This window comes from Nothoprocta perdicaria, unplaced genomic scaffold (genome assembly GCF_003342845.1).
Source record: "Nothoprocta perdicaria isolate Ctin4 unplaced genomic scaffold, notPer1 scaffold_154, whole genome shotgun sequence".
Lineage (NCBI taxonomy): Eukaryota > Metazoa > Chordata > Aves > Tinamiformes > Tinamidae > Nothoprocta > Nothoprocta perdicaria.
Genome location: NW_020454694.1, coordinates 1,374,568 through 1,392,082, shown reverse-complemented (window position 1 = coordinate 1,392,082; position 17,515 = coordinate 1,374,568). Strand labels below are relative to the sequence as shown.

At 38.8% G+C, this 17,515-nt stretch overlaps 1 protein-coding gene across 1 annotated transcript in view; it reads right to left on the bottom strand.

Moving 5' to 3' along the window:
* VPS41 (VPS41, HOPS complex subunit) overlaps window positions 1-17,515 on the bottom strand; it is an 87,894-nt gene that overhangs the window by 52,488 nt on the left and 17,891 nt on the right. The window contains exon 4 of the mRNA XM_026034982.1: window positions 4,482-4,556. Coding sequence (XP_025890767.1) covers window positions 4,482-4,556 — 75 coding nt within the window. The remainder of the gene's footprint in view (window positions 1-4,481; window positions 4,557-17,515) is intronic.

Sequence of the window (17,515 nt, the reverse complement as noted above, 5' to 3'; positions counted from 1 at the left end):
TTATGTTTAACAATTCAAAGTAATTAAAACTTCTCTGGATTCTAGTATGGAAGAAGTTTAAGTATTTTCCGAAGTGCAGAAGTATTTAACTTCTTTTTCCTTCCCAAACACTGCAAGAACGAAGATTTACTTTTGCTTTAGGCCAATCAGATCTGTTTAACAGATACTAATCCAAGTAAGGTATAAGCAACACAGAAACATTAGGGAAAAGTAAATTAGAGGCTTCTCTTTTCTGAGAAGAAACTGGAAAGATTCTTTTTCCCCCCAACCAATACAGAGAGGTTTCAAGGAAGCTGCACATAACATTTTACATAGAAAAAAAGAAAGTTGTGACAATAAAGCAAAACTAGCCTGAAAATCAAGCCCCATAATTTTTTTTTGGTGTCCTCTGCTTCTCCCAAATGCATTCAGTGCTTTTGGTTTTATTCCATGACCACTGGGAATGTCTGTCTTTGAAGAATCCTCCCTTCTCATTGATGCTGATGCCTCAGTACATTTAATAGTCAGTGTTGCAACTGTAACCACAGGCCATCAGAATATCTTTCAATCAGAATTAATCCCCCTGAAGAATGCTCAACATAAAATGTATGTATGTTTTTACATCAAGAGCATTAACAGATTTTAACCTGCTTTCATTACAAAAGACATAATAAGGTATGAAGTGGAAGAAATTTTGTTAGACTTCTTAGATGACATGACCCTAGAAATGGGGCTTTTCAGATATTTTGTAAGCACAGCCTTCTTTTAGGCTCATTATTCTTTGTGCAACATCACCTATGTGATGAGAAGGAAAAGACAGCCCTGTGCCCCATGCAGTTCATTTGGAAAAGCTGCATTTGGCAACAAATCTGCCTTGGAAAGCTCTCGCTCAGGTTTAATCACGCAGCCCTCTTTTCTGGTGCTCCCTTGGCTATATTCTAGTCTCTGTGGTCAAGAAAAGCTGAACACAAGACACTCTCAACAAAATGTGCAGAACAAAGCCAGGCAGCGCCATGCTCCAGAATAAGACTTGATGTGGCTRTGAAAAGATCAATTCTAATATCACTGGACACGAATCTACAGAATGCAATATCTGGAGACACTGAGAAGCATCACAAAGCTGTGATTATGTAAGCCAACCAAAGCAGTACATTTGAGTTGAGCTTGGCTTAAAGCCTAGAAAATCTTCCTTTCTACAGGATTTTGTTTTCTGGGTTTTTGTTTCCAAACAAAATAGTTTGATTAATATCAAACTATTGATGGATAAACATTGGCACAGTATACCCACTGCAACAGACTAAAAATAAGAAGCAGAGGTTAAGAAAGGAGAAAGAAAAAAAAAATGTTAAAAAAATCAACCATAAAATCAACCTGCTCAAAAACAACAACAACAAAAATGATTCTCAAATTAAAACAAATTAATCAAAATTAACATTAGCAACAGTTCTGCCAACATTTCTGTAATACTGCTGGGATATAGCAGTATGACGTTTCTTTAAGAGTTCGGGAACAAAACAGAGACAGTTAATGGAAGAGGAAAAAACAACTCAGCATAAAATACATGTTATCATGTTTACTCTAGAGACACCATATAACAGTTTATTACTTCTTAATGTCTTTTATTCTACAGAGAGAAAGTGATTCCTCCAATATTACAAAGCTGTATTGCATTTATCCATTTCTACTTTCTATCCTCACTCAGATGATGATGTTTTTAAGTATCTGGAAAAGGGCTTTATGATAGGAGTCCATTATATTTTGTCAGTTCTCTGATTTTAATTATCAAGTATCCAACATATTCAGTGCATCCAGACTTTGCTGTTTCCCAGCTTCCATATTTGAAAGAGGCAGCCAATTTTTTGGTGGTCAAAACCTCAAGGGAACAAACACATTCTACTCAAGAGTCCCATTTTTTTGAAATATATGAAATTTAACACTTTACGGGTATTGTTAACAAACACTATTACAGGCATGGAATGTGACACTAAAATAAGAACAACCTGTTTTTAGTATAATATCTATTTCTTTTGGTAGAAAAGGTTACAGGCCAAAAATGGTGCAAATTATATTACCATTAGATAAAGACTTAATAATGATTTAGAGGAACTGAGAGTCAGACCCAGGTATTTCCTCAGTCTATAAGTAAGCAAAAATGCCCTCCCTCCAGAGAAAAAATAGCAAAATGTGCTATTTGTTTCTAGCATAAGCATCTCCTCATATCCTAATATTTCAAAATCCAGCCATTTTCCCTAGACAGTCGGCCACGCTTGTCCTGTCACAGCTGGACAAGCCACGTGGTTGTRGAGCTTTGGGTTCTTCTCCTTCCGTGCAGGTGGTGACCAGCTGCAGAGTCCATTTGTAAGRAACATCTTCCAAGAAGTGACTTTGCAGGAAAGCTGCAAGTGGCTGACAAAACCTTAGCTGGCCAAGCATGGAACATAGTCACCAGCAGGACACTGTCTGATGACCTTGCAGCCACTTGCATGACTCTTTCAATCAATTTTTTATAATATAAAAAGTGACATTGGAGCAAGTGAGCAGACACATGGYAGGGTGGGAATTTACCACCCACAACCCACAGGTGCTACATTTTTCTAGCCCGGATTTTCTGCCATTCTTATTCTGCAGCACCACATACAAGTAGCTGTTTTTACTCATTTTTTTATCTGGACTCTTTCATTGAGACACATCTTTCTGGGATAAGCGTAAAAGTCTAACTTTTAAAACAACCAGGCCTTCCAAGTCTCCAGATGAATTTTTTTAGAGTAAAATGTTACTATATTTTACTCTAAAATTGTTGTGAGGCAGCAATAACCCCCAACTTTAGAGGAGAAAATATGATTAATAATGTACTTGTCATACTCCACGCAGTCTTGGATCCATTCTTGTATGAAAAGCATTAAAAGTAGCCCTTTTTTGGCAAAAAGAAAGAGTTTAAACTGCTTTGTCACAATCACCTACTGGACACACAACAGTTCACTAGCTAAAGATAGAACTCATAATTTAAAATAATAGTGTTTTGGCCTTTTCAAATACAGTCACACCATAGGAAAGATTATGGGGTATTTTTGCACATTCCTAAAGTCAATATGCATTTTTAACATTAATACATTGTACGAAAATTTGTGTGGCTTGCAAGTCTTGCTGCAATGTATATATTTCAAGTCAGTAATCCACAGTCTCACATCTGAGCAGCTTAAGAAGTGCTTGTCCCCCCATCCCCTGCAGAAACCCAAACCAACCACGCTAGCTCAACGTTTTTTATTACCTTACACAATTACTGATCCTTCCCTTATCTTGCTTAGACAATTATGTTACTCTTGCTGCATTTCTCACTGGCTGTAAAATTCTACAACCCACTTTGATAGGCACTAGTATCCCAATTACTGTGTCAAGACACTGACATCAAGATATCTTTGAGAAACAAAAGGCTTGCAAACATAAACTGGTTCTGTGCCTGTTGAGGAGAAAAAAGGGTAAGCCACCTTACTTTAGAAGGAAAAAAAGCCAATATACACAGTGTAAAGGATCTGTTTTGCCATTTTGCCTCCTGCAAGATGAAGTTTTGGCTTTAATTTATATAACTTTTACTGATGGAATAGATACATTAGGATCAGCAACACTCCCCCTCAAGTCTCCTCCGTAAAAAATTTTCTACTCAGCGAGCTGGATGTATACTGAGAAATGATTTAAATGATTTTTAGTGCACTGCATTTGTCTATGAACATTATATTCAAAAATAAGCTTAAATATACCCTGTGCATTAGAATGTTCTCATTGTAAACCAACATTAGAAAAGACTGCCATCGACTTAAAAACAAAAAAGACATTCTTATAAGTGGAAAATCAATCACCAAAACCACTAAATGTCACAGCTCAACATTCCAGAGAAGCACTGATAATTGTTAGTTATACACTGCACAAATGATGTATGTCCTCAGTCAAGGAAGTGGGTGCCAGTTTTTTAGGAAACTGTACATATATTGATTTTACATTTTTTTAATGTGGCTGTTGTAAGACACTTTATTCTTCTGATAAACTATGATTGCTTATCAAAAGATTCTATAATTCAAGAGAAACATTCATAACGTGTGTAAAAATGAAAACCACCAGCCCACAGAAATCATGCCCACAAAATCCAATTTTGTGGATTTATAGCAGAAAAGCATTAAACTACTGTCTTGCTGGAACAGCAGACTAGTCACTGAAGTATAACAGGCACAGCAGTAATGATTAAGGTGACATGTCCTCCTGCCACAGCTGTTAATCAGCTTAATACCAGTTACATTATTGACATTCTTGTAATTACTTTTCCTACGGCACATTTGTGTAAAATATACTTGACTTAAATTTTGAGTATTCAAAGGTGAGCCCAGTCCCTAAAATGGATGGTCAAAAGGGTGTTAAGCTTTGGAATTAGCTCCACAGGTATCAGCATTATCTGAAGTTGAATACTGAGGACTACTACTCTCTCATTAAATATACAAATGGGTTAGTTGTACCTTGCCATCTTCCGAGCATACCCCCATGTGTTCTCCACTTTCATCCAGGCTGATCTGATTTATCTTCACTGGGCTCTAAAAAAAGAAAAAAAAACATCAAATGTACACAGCAACCATACATGTTTTAATCGCCCCAATCTTGAGATTTATGTATTGAACATCGTACAATCCTTAGTTGCACAAATCCCCAAATATATAATGTATATACATGTGTGTATATATATGTTCTATATATGTTGTTTTTATATACACATATAAATTATGTTATATATTATTTTATATACACACACACATCCATATACATCCATATATATATATATATACACATCCATATACATCCATATATATATATATACACACATCCATATACATCCATATATATAAACAAGTATTTCTGCAATACTGCCACAACATTGGCACAACATTCTTTCCAGTCTTTCAGCTACTCCAGAAACTGGATATTTTTTCTACCAACTTGTTTCACAGCTTTGGAGCTGTTATGAAGTGCCATGCTGCCAGAACTGAAGAATTTGACTTGGGCACCACACGAATCTCTCCTATTATCAAAATATAGCATAAAACATGCTGACCATGGAGMCATCAAAAATAACTGAAAATTCTCTGGTTTGGTCTGATGGCAATACTGGTAATTATTTCTTCCAGTAAATCCCTTTTCTAGCTTTCATTTTTTGCCTCTAGGAGTATTTACAGAAGCTAGTACTAGAAAATAGCGTGGTGTAACACAAGTGCAGTTGTTCTCATGCAAATATTGATATAAGTTTCAAAGCTGCACCAGTTTCATAAACTTTAGTTTTCCTCATTCATTTAAGACATTCTTTTGGTTGTAACCTACAGGGTTATATAGCACCTGTAACTATTTACTTCAACCTAAGTATCTATCCTCACATTAARTAGTGAGGACTAACTTACAAAATTTTTTGAGCGATACTATGCACATTCTCCCATGAACTATATTCATAATATATTATATATATTATATTCAATAATATATAGTATATTATATTGCCTATCCATATTCAAGCACCAAGAACCTTCTTAACTGCCATGAACCACCATAAAAGATACCTCATCGTTTCAAGCATCACTGAAAGATCTTCACCCAAATAAATGTCTTGCTTCTTCCAGAGCAATGTTTCAAATTCTTGTAAGATTTTGAATGGACAACACCACAAGAYACACATCAGTTAATTGATTCTGAGCATGAGAAAAGAAAAGCCCCATCACACATTCCTGTGAAAAGGACGTGCCACTGGAGCAGTGGTGGAGGTCACATCRCATGCTACAAAACTGCCTCAAAAACATTACACATCCTTATACATGATATCACAGCTGGAGTTGGAATCACCGTAAGAGTTATATAAAACACTGTCCAGATGAACAACCTATAGAAGAAACACAGTCTTCTGATAGCCTGTAGAAAGCTTTCTCCCATAGATTTCCAAGAAATAACTAAGTTAGGAAAATACAGTTTTCCTCATCTCTACCTTGGAAAGCAAGCAAGCAAACTTCCCCAATAACATTATCAATTCATACAGYTATTTTTAAATCACCACTGCACCACTACATCCTTCTCTGCAGCAGGGATGTGAGGCGACGGGACCACGATGRTGCCAGCCCTTGGCTTCCCTGCTTCCCTATGCGCAGGAGGCGTCACCCTTGGCCCCACGTTGCCTTAYTGCAGAACACTGCACGTCTTCCTGCTGCACCCTGCCTTGATTCACGTGCTCTGACAAAATTTTACTTAGCCATGGAGGAAACATGTGGAATTGCTGGATTTTGAAACCAGAAACGAGCACGTTGCCAACAGCACAGGCAGCTGATCAGTCTTGGATCCTCTTTATCTGCTCACGTCATCTGCCCTTGCTCATGGGAGACCCTCTTGCTCACTCCACAACAGCAGCCCTGGCTCCTGGCAACTGCCAATACAAGGTATAAAGAAATACAGAGGAAGGCCCTCATTCCAACAGCAGAGGAGGAGGAGGAGAAGCCCACTAATTAGGACCTCTTTTGTGACCCCTTGCTGCACAGCTCACCTTCAGCATGCACCCCTGCACCACACTATATTTTACCATCTGTAGTATCTCTTATAATTCAACTGGTGACTCACCAATCTATCGGGGCAGCAATCCATCATTTTATTTTTCTCATAGGAAAGCGTGCCCTCTTCCAGCATGACTGGATGCTGATGCATTGGGGTGACATCAGCTCAAAGGCAGGGTGCAAGACCAGCAATGGACTGGGGTGGTCACAACCCTCGTGGAAACTCCGACTGCCTTGCTGGTCTGTCTGTTGGTCTGTCTTGTGCACGCTTTCTTTTCTTCCCTCCCCATCTCCCCCATTCCCTTACCCATGGGAAACATCTCCAGTCCCCAAGAGGACAAGCACAGAAGGCTTAACTGAGTTTAACTTCTGAAATGGGCATCTTTTTTGATCCTGGTGGTATCAAAGYTAGTATTGACACAACATTCTCACAAAGATCCTTCTCTTTATTACTCTGCAATTGGAACGGGAAAAATCCATCCTAAACAGCATTGCCCTGACATAKGGCCAGACAAGAAGTTACAACGTTCCTTTGGCCACGTTCCCACCTCTCCAGAGCCTGCATCTGCCATCAGCATCCATGTCCTCATAAGGGTGCATCCATCAGCAGTTCCATGGGCCAGGCTGCTCCAAGGCTCTTGGCCACAGCAGAGCCTCAGGCAGAGAGAAACCAAACGGAGACGCCGGAGCGTGGACAACCCAGTGCTCCAAGCCAAGGTTGCTGGTAAACAGTTGTGACAAAGTTGGAGGCTGGCGGTGAGATATGCTACCTATAATATCATAGCACTCAAGAGGAAGGTGAAGAGCAGGAGAATGGATTCATCTACCTGCTGATGTCTGGAAGTCATATGGCATGGTTTGGAGACAAAATGTGCAACTGTGCTCACCTAACTAATGCTTCCTAGTAAGTCAAAATCTCTTTCCTGTACAGAAGAAGGATGTGGAGGGAGAGAGAGGAAAAAAAAGGGGCATTTAAATTTTTTTGGATAATGTACTCAAGGAAAAGTAATCATGGAAGAATTTTTCATTTTTATTCTTTGCCGAAGTTCAAGTTGCATTGGAACCACGGGATACTTTCCTGACAGGCCACAGTGTTCAGGAAGTGATGATAAACCCAGAACTTCAAAACAGCCAAGTCTGAATATTGAAGTCTGAATACAGTCAAGCCAACCATTTCCAGAACTGTGCTCCTTGGGGTGACATCCAAGATTTGCATCTAAAACTACCCAGAAAAATCAGAAAAACAAAGGCAATAAGAAATAATGGTATGTATGTTATCTGAAACAAAATGTTTCTTTCAGAACCAGTTAAAGCTCATCTTTTAATATCAATTATTTCATAAACATGCTGCTAAGCCACTCAAAGCTACTCACTATTTCAGATTTAACTATATTTGTGTGCTCTCAATAGCTTGTGGATAACTAAGGAATTTCAGAAAAAAAAAAAACAGGAGCACAGATAACTTGGAGGGCTCCATTCTCCTGCTTTGCTGCATTTTCTCCCCTGTTTTTTGTTATTGTTTATTCATTTCCTCTATAAGGGTTACTAGCTGAGCCACAAAGTCACAACTATCCACCCTTGCTTTTCCTAAGCTGTATTCCAGATGACACCTACAATAGTTTGTGCTTAATTCTCTATGCTTACGAAAGAAAAAAGGGGGGGAAAGTCCCTTCYTGCAACAGCCACAGGTTGACAAAGCAGGAATTGCTCAAGATTAGAGATGGCACTTGCAGTCACTGCCTTTCCACAGTCTGAGGACTGATCACTTGCCGTTATGACCAGGGGATGCTCTGGGGCTCAGTCAATTGTTTGTTACAAAGGTACTTAAAATAAGATTTATTAAAAAAACTCCAAAACAACAAYAACAAAAAAAAGCCACCTCTCCAGAGTTGCASGCATTTATTTTAATCAAAAAGAAAAGTTACAACAGTACTCTGAGGTACAAATATAAAATTTGAAACATATTCCAAAGTTATTACTCAATTAATAAAGATARTCTAATCTAAAACCCTACACTATAAAACTATGACCTCTTCACATAAAGTGACAAAAATTGCATATCATTAATTAGAACTATGATGGATCATATTCTTTTCCCCAATTTAGTCTGGGCACTAGATATGAATCAACCAACAAAGAAYCACAACTTCATAGGCACGGTTATACTTAGAGAACTGTATAAATAATATTAACACAGTATTTTGAAAGCAATATAGTTCTAACCCAGCAGTAAGAAGTATTCTGCTAGATAGGGAGGAAAATATACTGAAACGATTAACCTGAGAAGAGCATCAGAATTTTATAGAGTGTTGAAGTTCCAGTAGAGAAGGAAAAAAATGCATTCAGCTGAATTTCCATTAGCTGCAGTTTTATTTCTGATGGAGACATGTTTGGAATTCTGGACAACATAAGTAAGTTTGACTGCTCAAAATCAATAATGTCAAGCTGACATTATAGAACAAAAAAATGTTACCTTAATGGAAGAAAGAAAAGTTTAGGGAGAAGAAAAAAGCTAGCAGGCATCTTGCACACACGGATCTAAATACAGGCTTTTGCAAAATCTTAAAGAAAAAAATTGAAAAAACAAAAAAAATCAAGCTTCTATCAACAAATGCACCTCATGTGATAATCAATTACCTAATGTAAAACGCTTGAAATAAACACACTTAGTATGGATTATGTCAGCTCTTCAATTAGGAGTAAATTCACGGCCACTCAGAAAGCTTCTTTTAATTGTGTTCTTTGTGGCAACTCCTTCTCCCCTGACACTCATCACCAACCCACCTTATGCTATCAGTTCCCCCAATGGTGAACCTGAGAAATCAATCTGCTAATGTATAATTTGTAAAGCTTCTCTGACTAACAAATGGATAATTGATTCTTGCACAAATGCTGCATCCCAATGGGTATGAACTGGAAAGAACGAGAAACATAAGACTGGATTTCACTCCAAGTCTTTGAAAAATGCAGTATTTACAAGCCAGGAATCTAAATGTTTTAATAGCTGCCTGTGACTTCATGCCTTTTAGCCATGGTTAGCAGGCAAGCAGCACACACGTTAGGAGTGTGAAAAGCAAAGCAGTGTTCGGTCATACTTACAGCAAAGCTCATTTTACTTCAAGAGGTTCCCACCACTAATAAACCCACTTGAACAGTACTTTCATCCATTCTGTAAGGACAGTTTTCCTCAACTTCTCCTCAATTAACCCAARCATAATCTAAGGCAAGCTCTGGTATCACATATATGCCCCAAGACAAAGTTAGCCATAGCACTTTATGTTAAATTGTGTAATTATCATTCTAGATTTATAAACTGCTATACAGCCTCTCTCCGTACTAGGGGCAACGTGTATGCATACAACCTTTGAATTGAAACCAAAAAATTAAAAAAGTTCTCCTACATGTGCCTATTCTTCACTTAATATATATTCCCTTATATATATATATTATATATTCACTTATTATAACTCTTCACTTATTCATGTGCTTCTATCTCCATGACTTTCACATAAACAAGCATATGTAACCTCATATGTAACTTCAATCAATCCACTTAAAATGTTAATGCACTGGAACAAGGACAGTTACTTCTCTGTGTTGTTTCCACCATGATGAAGGTCTGCAGGCCCAAAACACCAGTTTATAAACAGAAACTGCCTCATCTGCTGTCGTGACATTAAACAAAGGTCTTTTGGGAATACAAACCTTGCCCTGCATGGCATGAGGTGCTTGCTCTGAACACGGCTCCAGCTCTTCAGCTTTTACTKGACTAAGTTACAAGCATCACCAGCAATGAATTATGAGAAACAGACAAAGCAGACTCAAAAAACAGACTCAAAAGAAAAAAAAAACTATCAAAAACAAACCCAAACACCAAAGCAAGTATTGAATATCCAGGAGCAGTACTGAATAACAGCACGCAAAGATGCCTTTGCTAACCAGGAAAGAGAACCTTAACACTTTTACAAGAAACAAGTTTATTAACTTGCCAAAAAAGGAATTTTCCATTTTCTAAGGACTTCTTACTTTGAGAAGTGATAAGTGGTCACAATAAATGAAGCAAACAGCTGAATGTTCTCTCTCTCTCTCTCTATATATATATATATATATATATATTTTTTTTTAAAGGCAATGGCTAAGTACACAGATGATGAGCTGTATGTCCCATCTTCTCTGGGTTGAGCATACTGATGCCCCAGAGGCCTCTTGTTTTGAGCAACTTTCTTTAAAAGGAGGAAATTGCAGTAATGCACTTTATATGCCTCAAATATCACAGTGCTGCTCTGGCTTGGGCATAGCTGTGGAGTTCTACCGAAACAGGAGAGGGAAAACAACTCAGGAGAGCAAATTAGGATGCTATCTTGTGATTCACATTCTAACTTGAGAAGTACGTATATAGCTATGTGCATACACATGCAAACTTGAGAAACAATATAGTAACACAAAGGYTTAAACTTTAAAAAGTGGCTTTAATATTTACAGAATAAGCCTCTCACCACTACCTGAAATAGAAATAGTATATGCTGAATTTACAACACTTGAATATTCATTTGATGAAAATGTMCTAATAACCATAGAAAAGAGGAGGTTCAACAATACTGGTAATCAAATTCTGATAAGTGAGGATTCCTGCTCTGGTCCTTTTCTTATAACACTCTTGGATCTGTCACTTGCCAAATGAAAAATGAGAGATCATATGGGTTAGAAGAAAAGGGAGAGGAAAAAGCTGGGGAGAGTGACAAGGTCTGGGACATGGAAAAATAACAACATTAACTTTTATTTCATCTGCAAGAAGGCAGGAAAAAAAAAAAAGAAAATCTCAAAAGCCTGTCTAAATCTAAGGCAATATGAGGACAAGGATTCTCTCATATATGTTCTGAGAAAGTGAGAAAGACAAAAGCCTACAGTGATTTTGGTATTTTTCACATCAATGAATCCCTTAATCTTGTTTGTCAACTACACAGACTAGGAGGGAAAAAAAAATTAGCAAGGAATCTCCCTAAAGCTGGAGTTTATGCTAGATAATCAGAATGTTTGCTAGGAGTGATAAAACTACTATTTAAAAATAATCTGTATTGAAAGCCTGCCCCATTCCCGAGCAGAGCTTAACTGTAAGCTAATTTCTCACAGACCCGCAAGTAGAATGTCTTATCTGTTAGGACACCAGAGTACTAAGGAGAGGTCCACCCAAGAGCCCTGCACCATAGAAAAAAACCTGATTTCTCTGACTGCTTTCACTGCTGGAGTGCTCCCCAAGCACAGCTAGCAAGGCAACTTCATCTTGGGACAGTATCACTCCATACAGGCTACCGAATCACCATTTGGGTTTGGAAACAAGCCACAAAAACATGCCTAAACTTCTGAGGATGAATCGTACCAGGGCTATTTCAYAGGTTGGTGCTGTGGAATAACCACGCTCATCTCCTCAGTGTGTTTAAGGGGATTCTGTAATATTTCACCCTCAAGAAGGGAAAGTACGAGGTTTTCTGCACATCTTGATAAAACATTATTCAGTCGAATGACTGATGAAAGAGTCCCAGCAAGCTACACAGTGCACGTGGTTGTCAGGACAGTTTTTGTTTGTTTGTGTTAAGAGATTATTTTATTGGCACTTTGACGAGACAACTTTTGAACAAGCAGTAATACTCTTCTCGGAGGCCATTCACTGTTCTTCCAACATCATTTCCAGGCAAGGTTTCACAACAAACCATATCAACAAACCCTCCCTGACCTAAGACAGGAGCACAGGCAYGACCAGACGGATCCTAGGATTCCTGACTCTCCATACATTCTCTTATAAAGTTACTTTTTTCTCTACAAACACAAAATCTTCTTCTTTTTATCAGCTTCTGGAAAAAAAAAGGGGGGGGGGGGGGCTACTTTTTTTAATGCAAGTCGGTCAGTGATTCTACTAGAGGAGACAGTCTCAATCCACCAGCCACTGAAATCAGCCACTGTCCAGCTAACAGAATCAGAAAAAAACCCTACTATGTGGGAAGGACCTCCCCTTGCTGGCTGAATATGTAACTAGTCATATTCTTGGCATAGTTGAACATTATACTGGGTAGTCAAAGCTGAAGTTCATCCAACAGCTAAAAGTGGAGCGCCATTTTCCACATAAAAATCCATCTATCAATACCTGTATAGCTTGGCATCAGACAAAAGCCACATCAAGAATAAATGTTTTGTGCTTACCAAAAGCATTCTACTTGCTTTGGACACCAACTCTGGAACTTCCTTTATTTGCAATTATATCACATTGGAAAGTCTCAGAAAACCTGGCAGAATGGATCCCCAATAATCAACTTSAGCTTTCTCATTCTTAACAGGGTCTTAACCCACATTTGCAAAACAGAAAAAGGGGGCRAGAGAGCACTCACCTGAGTGGAAAGTATGAATCATGAAGTGTCCTGTAACTTACTGTAAATGGCATATCCTAACCMTATATATCCCCACTGCAATAGTAAGATAGAGAAAGCTAAATGGAAAGATGCCTTGATCCCGTGCAGGTCGCCCAAAGCATTTACATGTAAAGAGGCTCTATTTCAACACCAGCAATCGCAGACATTTTTCCTTGTAATAGGCTTTATTTAGCGTAGATAAAAATAAAAGCCAGCTTCTTTGATCTTTATGCTGCTCACATTGCAGAGCTCCTACCTTCATAACTACCAAGGCCTGCAGCAACTGCAGACTTTGGCCACCAGCCAGCTCAGGTTTACATTTCAGAAGCTTCCACCACAAACACCCCCCTTTCTGAAATCTCTTATATTTCTATTTCTCTGTGTCGCAGGGCCCTGAGTGGAACTAGCTTCCYAAAGCAGCAGCAGCAGGCAGCTTAGAAGGAGCTACTTTGGTTAAAAGCTACTCTTAGGATATTAACACCCAAGACATTGGTCAAGTTTGGACCGTCCACCATTTGAAATACAACAAGAAACTACTATACACCCTGTCAAATCTTTTAAAAGAAACAAATTAAATAGTGTAGAGGGTGATCTTTATTAGTTTTACCATTATCAACAATATCTTACCTCCTATGGGAAAAAAAGACTTAGTTTTGCCTTCATGTTTTGTTTATCATATTATGGCCTTTTTATGTCACTCTATATTTTTAATAGTGCAGCATTTCTATTGTTAATGGAAACAAAGGGCTGTAGCTCTATCATTAATGTCATCTTATATAAAAGACAATGTCCTCCAGAATTCAGTTGCTTTGGACTTTCTAACTAGAAAAACATTTTCTAATGCAAATAATATTTTATTAATGCCAGAACTCTGAATAATTCTGACAAGCTAACTGCTATTATTTGGTATATGTGCATGCAAGTGCACATGTCTATGTGCACGCCTGCCTTTGCAGCACAGAAAAATGGCATYCACAGACAAGATGCCATTTAACCAAAAGGAAGTCAGCTCTAAGAATCAGCAGGGTACTAGATTGCTAGGAAACAATCCTTTCCAAATCCTCGCTATGCTTCAAAGGCTGTTAGGATTTAGGAAACATCTCTGTTATAAGTCTGTCCTCTAATAAAAAGCTTCATCAACACCAGCTATGAGCTGTTTCACTGCTGCTAATAAAGCCACTTGGCCCAGTGGTCCAGCTATACATGAGCAAAGAGTATTTAGAGGGGATGCAAGACAGATGTGGCTCAATATGCTACTGAGACGACTGGAAAAAAACAGCAAAAGAGAACTAAGGACTGACCACGTGGCCTTGTACCAACCACCATCACCTGGTGAACTGGCCTCTAGCAGCACCTATTCGTTCCAAAGAATAAGCACCTGGAAGGCACAGCAAAGCCAGCATATATTACTTCTTATTTGAAATGTGTTGGGAGGCTTGGGTGGATTTTGTTTCTCATTATTCTCTAGAGAGCATTCAAGCCACAGGATTGCATCACCCTGGACAGGCACTCACCTGCATCAGGATCTTAGCTTTATCTTTCCATTTTGGAGCCTGCATTTGCTGCACACAGTCACTGCACCATGCTTAATCTGGTGCAAAACACGAGATTTCGGCATCCAGTTTGTTAACAGGCACACTGACACCCTGCAAACAGCAGCATGGAGCTACCCAGATCTTTATTCTAAATTCTGTTGCTTCATTTCACTTTACCACTAAGTCTTTCATAGCCTGACACTGACAACTAAAATGATGTAGTTAAAGTAATAAACAAGGAATTTTAAGTAGCCTGTCAAAATAAGTGACACCTACATCATCTTAGTCTTATAACTCTCATGCAAAGTTCCATTCAGCCTAACTTCCTCATTATACAACCAAATGCTAGAAGTTACCTTCCCCTYGGAAAGATGCTGCATTGTCTCTCAGAGCACATAGCAGGATCCACACCATTTCCAGCAAGAGCATTTAGTGCACAACAGCTGCCCTTCATTAGAAAAGCTGCTTTTCCGGCTAGCAATTAAACCCTTTCAAACTGTGTCAAGACACTAGAAACCTCCAACACATTTGCTTGCAACTTGATGAGGTATCAGCAACACCAGTGGCCCACTGAGTTCAGGCAAGCCACATGCTTGCTGGAAAGGTGGGATGTGCTGTAACTTCAATGGGCCTGAGGGCAATTACACCACAACTGAAACCCCTTCTCTTTGAATTTTCAGGGCAGTARGGATGACCTAGTGACTTTTGGTTTTCTGCCATTTGATTAAAATACTATAAAGAAATGTTTAATGCTATCCTATGTGAGACAGAAAAGAAGAAAAAAAACAACAACAACAAAAAAAACCCAGAAGTACTGACCAGGAGAATAGCCTACAGTAAAAAGGAATTCTGCAAGATTTAGTTTCATGCTATTTCTGAAATTCCACCAGCCTTCAATAGCCCCAGAAATGTTGCATGTTAAACCTTGAATTTCTTCCTGGTAAGACAGGCTTTAAAACATCATTTACATTGGTTTCCTACACGCATGCATCACCTCTGATCAAGCAATTAAACCCTTCCTATTTGTAAATTCATTACACCTCCACTACTCAGAGTGACACTTGCACAAGCCAAAGCTTCTTACCATTTGTGCTCCAAGCTTGCTGTTTATTAGAAGACCTCAAAATGGGGGCAGTAGGTATTCTTGCCCTTTGAAAGGTTTTTGATTTGTTACTTAACTAAATATGTTTGTGTAGCTTTCTTCATAGCTACAAGTCCTCAATCCACAGGATGTCAGTTGAAGTAATAATTATATTAATAAATTGCAGACAGTCTAGAAGAAAAGAAAGATGGGGATGCATTTGGAATTAACATGCTGTGAATCAGTCCTGCATCATCCTTTGTCAGTAGAGTTAGGAGGCTTTTGTTGTTGTTGCCTTTTAGTAATAATTTTCAGCGCATTTGACACATTTCATCTCACTCAATCCGCTGAATCCTAATACAAGAGAACAGCACTTTGTCAAACACGTATTATCTGAGGATGCATATCAGTTAATCTTAGGCAGTTGACACTCTTGAAGACGGCCGCACTGGTGCAAGCTGAAAACGTGCGGGGYGAGGAGGAGAGGGATCACGAGAGAACAGAAACGTGGTCACCGAGACRCCAGCAACACCTAAGGCCACAGCCCCAGAACTCCTGTCCCATCCTCCCCTTTCAGTGAAGGCAGAGCTCACAAACCTGCAGAGACCAGGGGTCCATTTGGCCCAGTATCCAACATCAGATGGTCTAAGAGCAGGATGAAAAAATACTCCGTTCTGGAAAGATTTCCAGCTGCCAAAGTTAGTCTCACAAGCCTCTGTGAAGCTTTCCAGGGCATGAAGGAGCCCACATGATTAAGCCTCTGCAGCACTAGGGAATATCTGTGACTAGGCATACCCATGTTATTTCACTCCTCAGCACATTACATGATAAAGTACGAAAACGACTAAAACAAAACATCCTAAAGCAAAACTGTAGAAAATGAAATTTCTAGGGCTGCCAGGCYAGTGTTTCTTGTAAAAACCATGGCACAAAAAGAAATCTTTACTTTGTAGCAGGTAGATTTTGGAAAAGAGATAACCAGGTAATAAAATCTGTAGAGCAGACAGCACCAACCTTAAATTCACCATAAGAAACCACCCTCCCAGAAGCCACTGCTAGGACTTTTTATTAAAGAAAGGCAAACAAAAGAACAGGAGATTTCGGTGGGTATAAAGAGGATGGAGGGATTTTCTTTTATAGTCTTTAGTAGACAACAGGTCCTGTTATGTCTTGCTCTATGCCTAGGCAGTGCCCGAAGGCTTTACACAAGGATGAGGATTTCACCTTTATGGATCTACATGGGAGAACAGGGCCTTGTCTGTCACCAATCACACACCTASCAAAAAATTGTCAGTTCTACAACTGAACCAAGCACCTGACATGGAATAGAATAAATACAAATYTAAGACACTTAATGCCTGAACTCAACAGCAAACCCCTACTTCGTTTTAAGGGGTTTTGAGTCAGTCATCGTCTTCCATCCCTGTAGTAAAGAATTTGGGTAACTTTTAATCTGGTCTTACCCAAATAGATCACTTGGTGGAGCAAAATATTTCTGTTTTTAGCAAGTAGCATACATACACAGTAATGAAAAGTGTAAAAGAGCTACAAGTGTTTCTGATGAGCACACAGTATTAAAAGTAATAAGAGAACATCATTAACTTGACTTTCACTAATACACAGTAAGGTCACTGTCAATCTGACCACTGCTATATATGAAATTTCCTCCAGAGGTTGTTTGTAGGAGGCTGGGTTTTGGCTGAGAGTTTTTCTCCTCCTTGCACAACAACTGTGTAATTAGATTTTTCAAAACTATAAACAAGACCTTTCACCCCTCACACGCAGCCAGCTGCGTCAGCTGTAGAACATGCGTCCTCTTTGCAAACATGCCAACATCTTGTGATGGATACTCACACAAGTGCTGACACTGCTGTGGAAAACTGATGCCTGGCCGCTAGGTTTTGTGACAATGCCAGGAGATGTGAGGGAAAAAGGAGAAAAAAAAGAAAAAAAGAG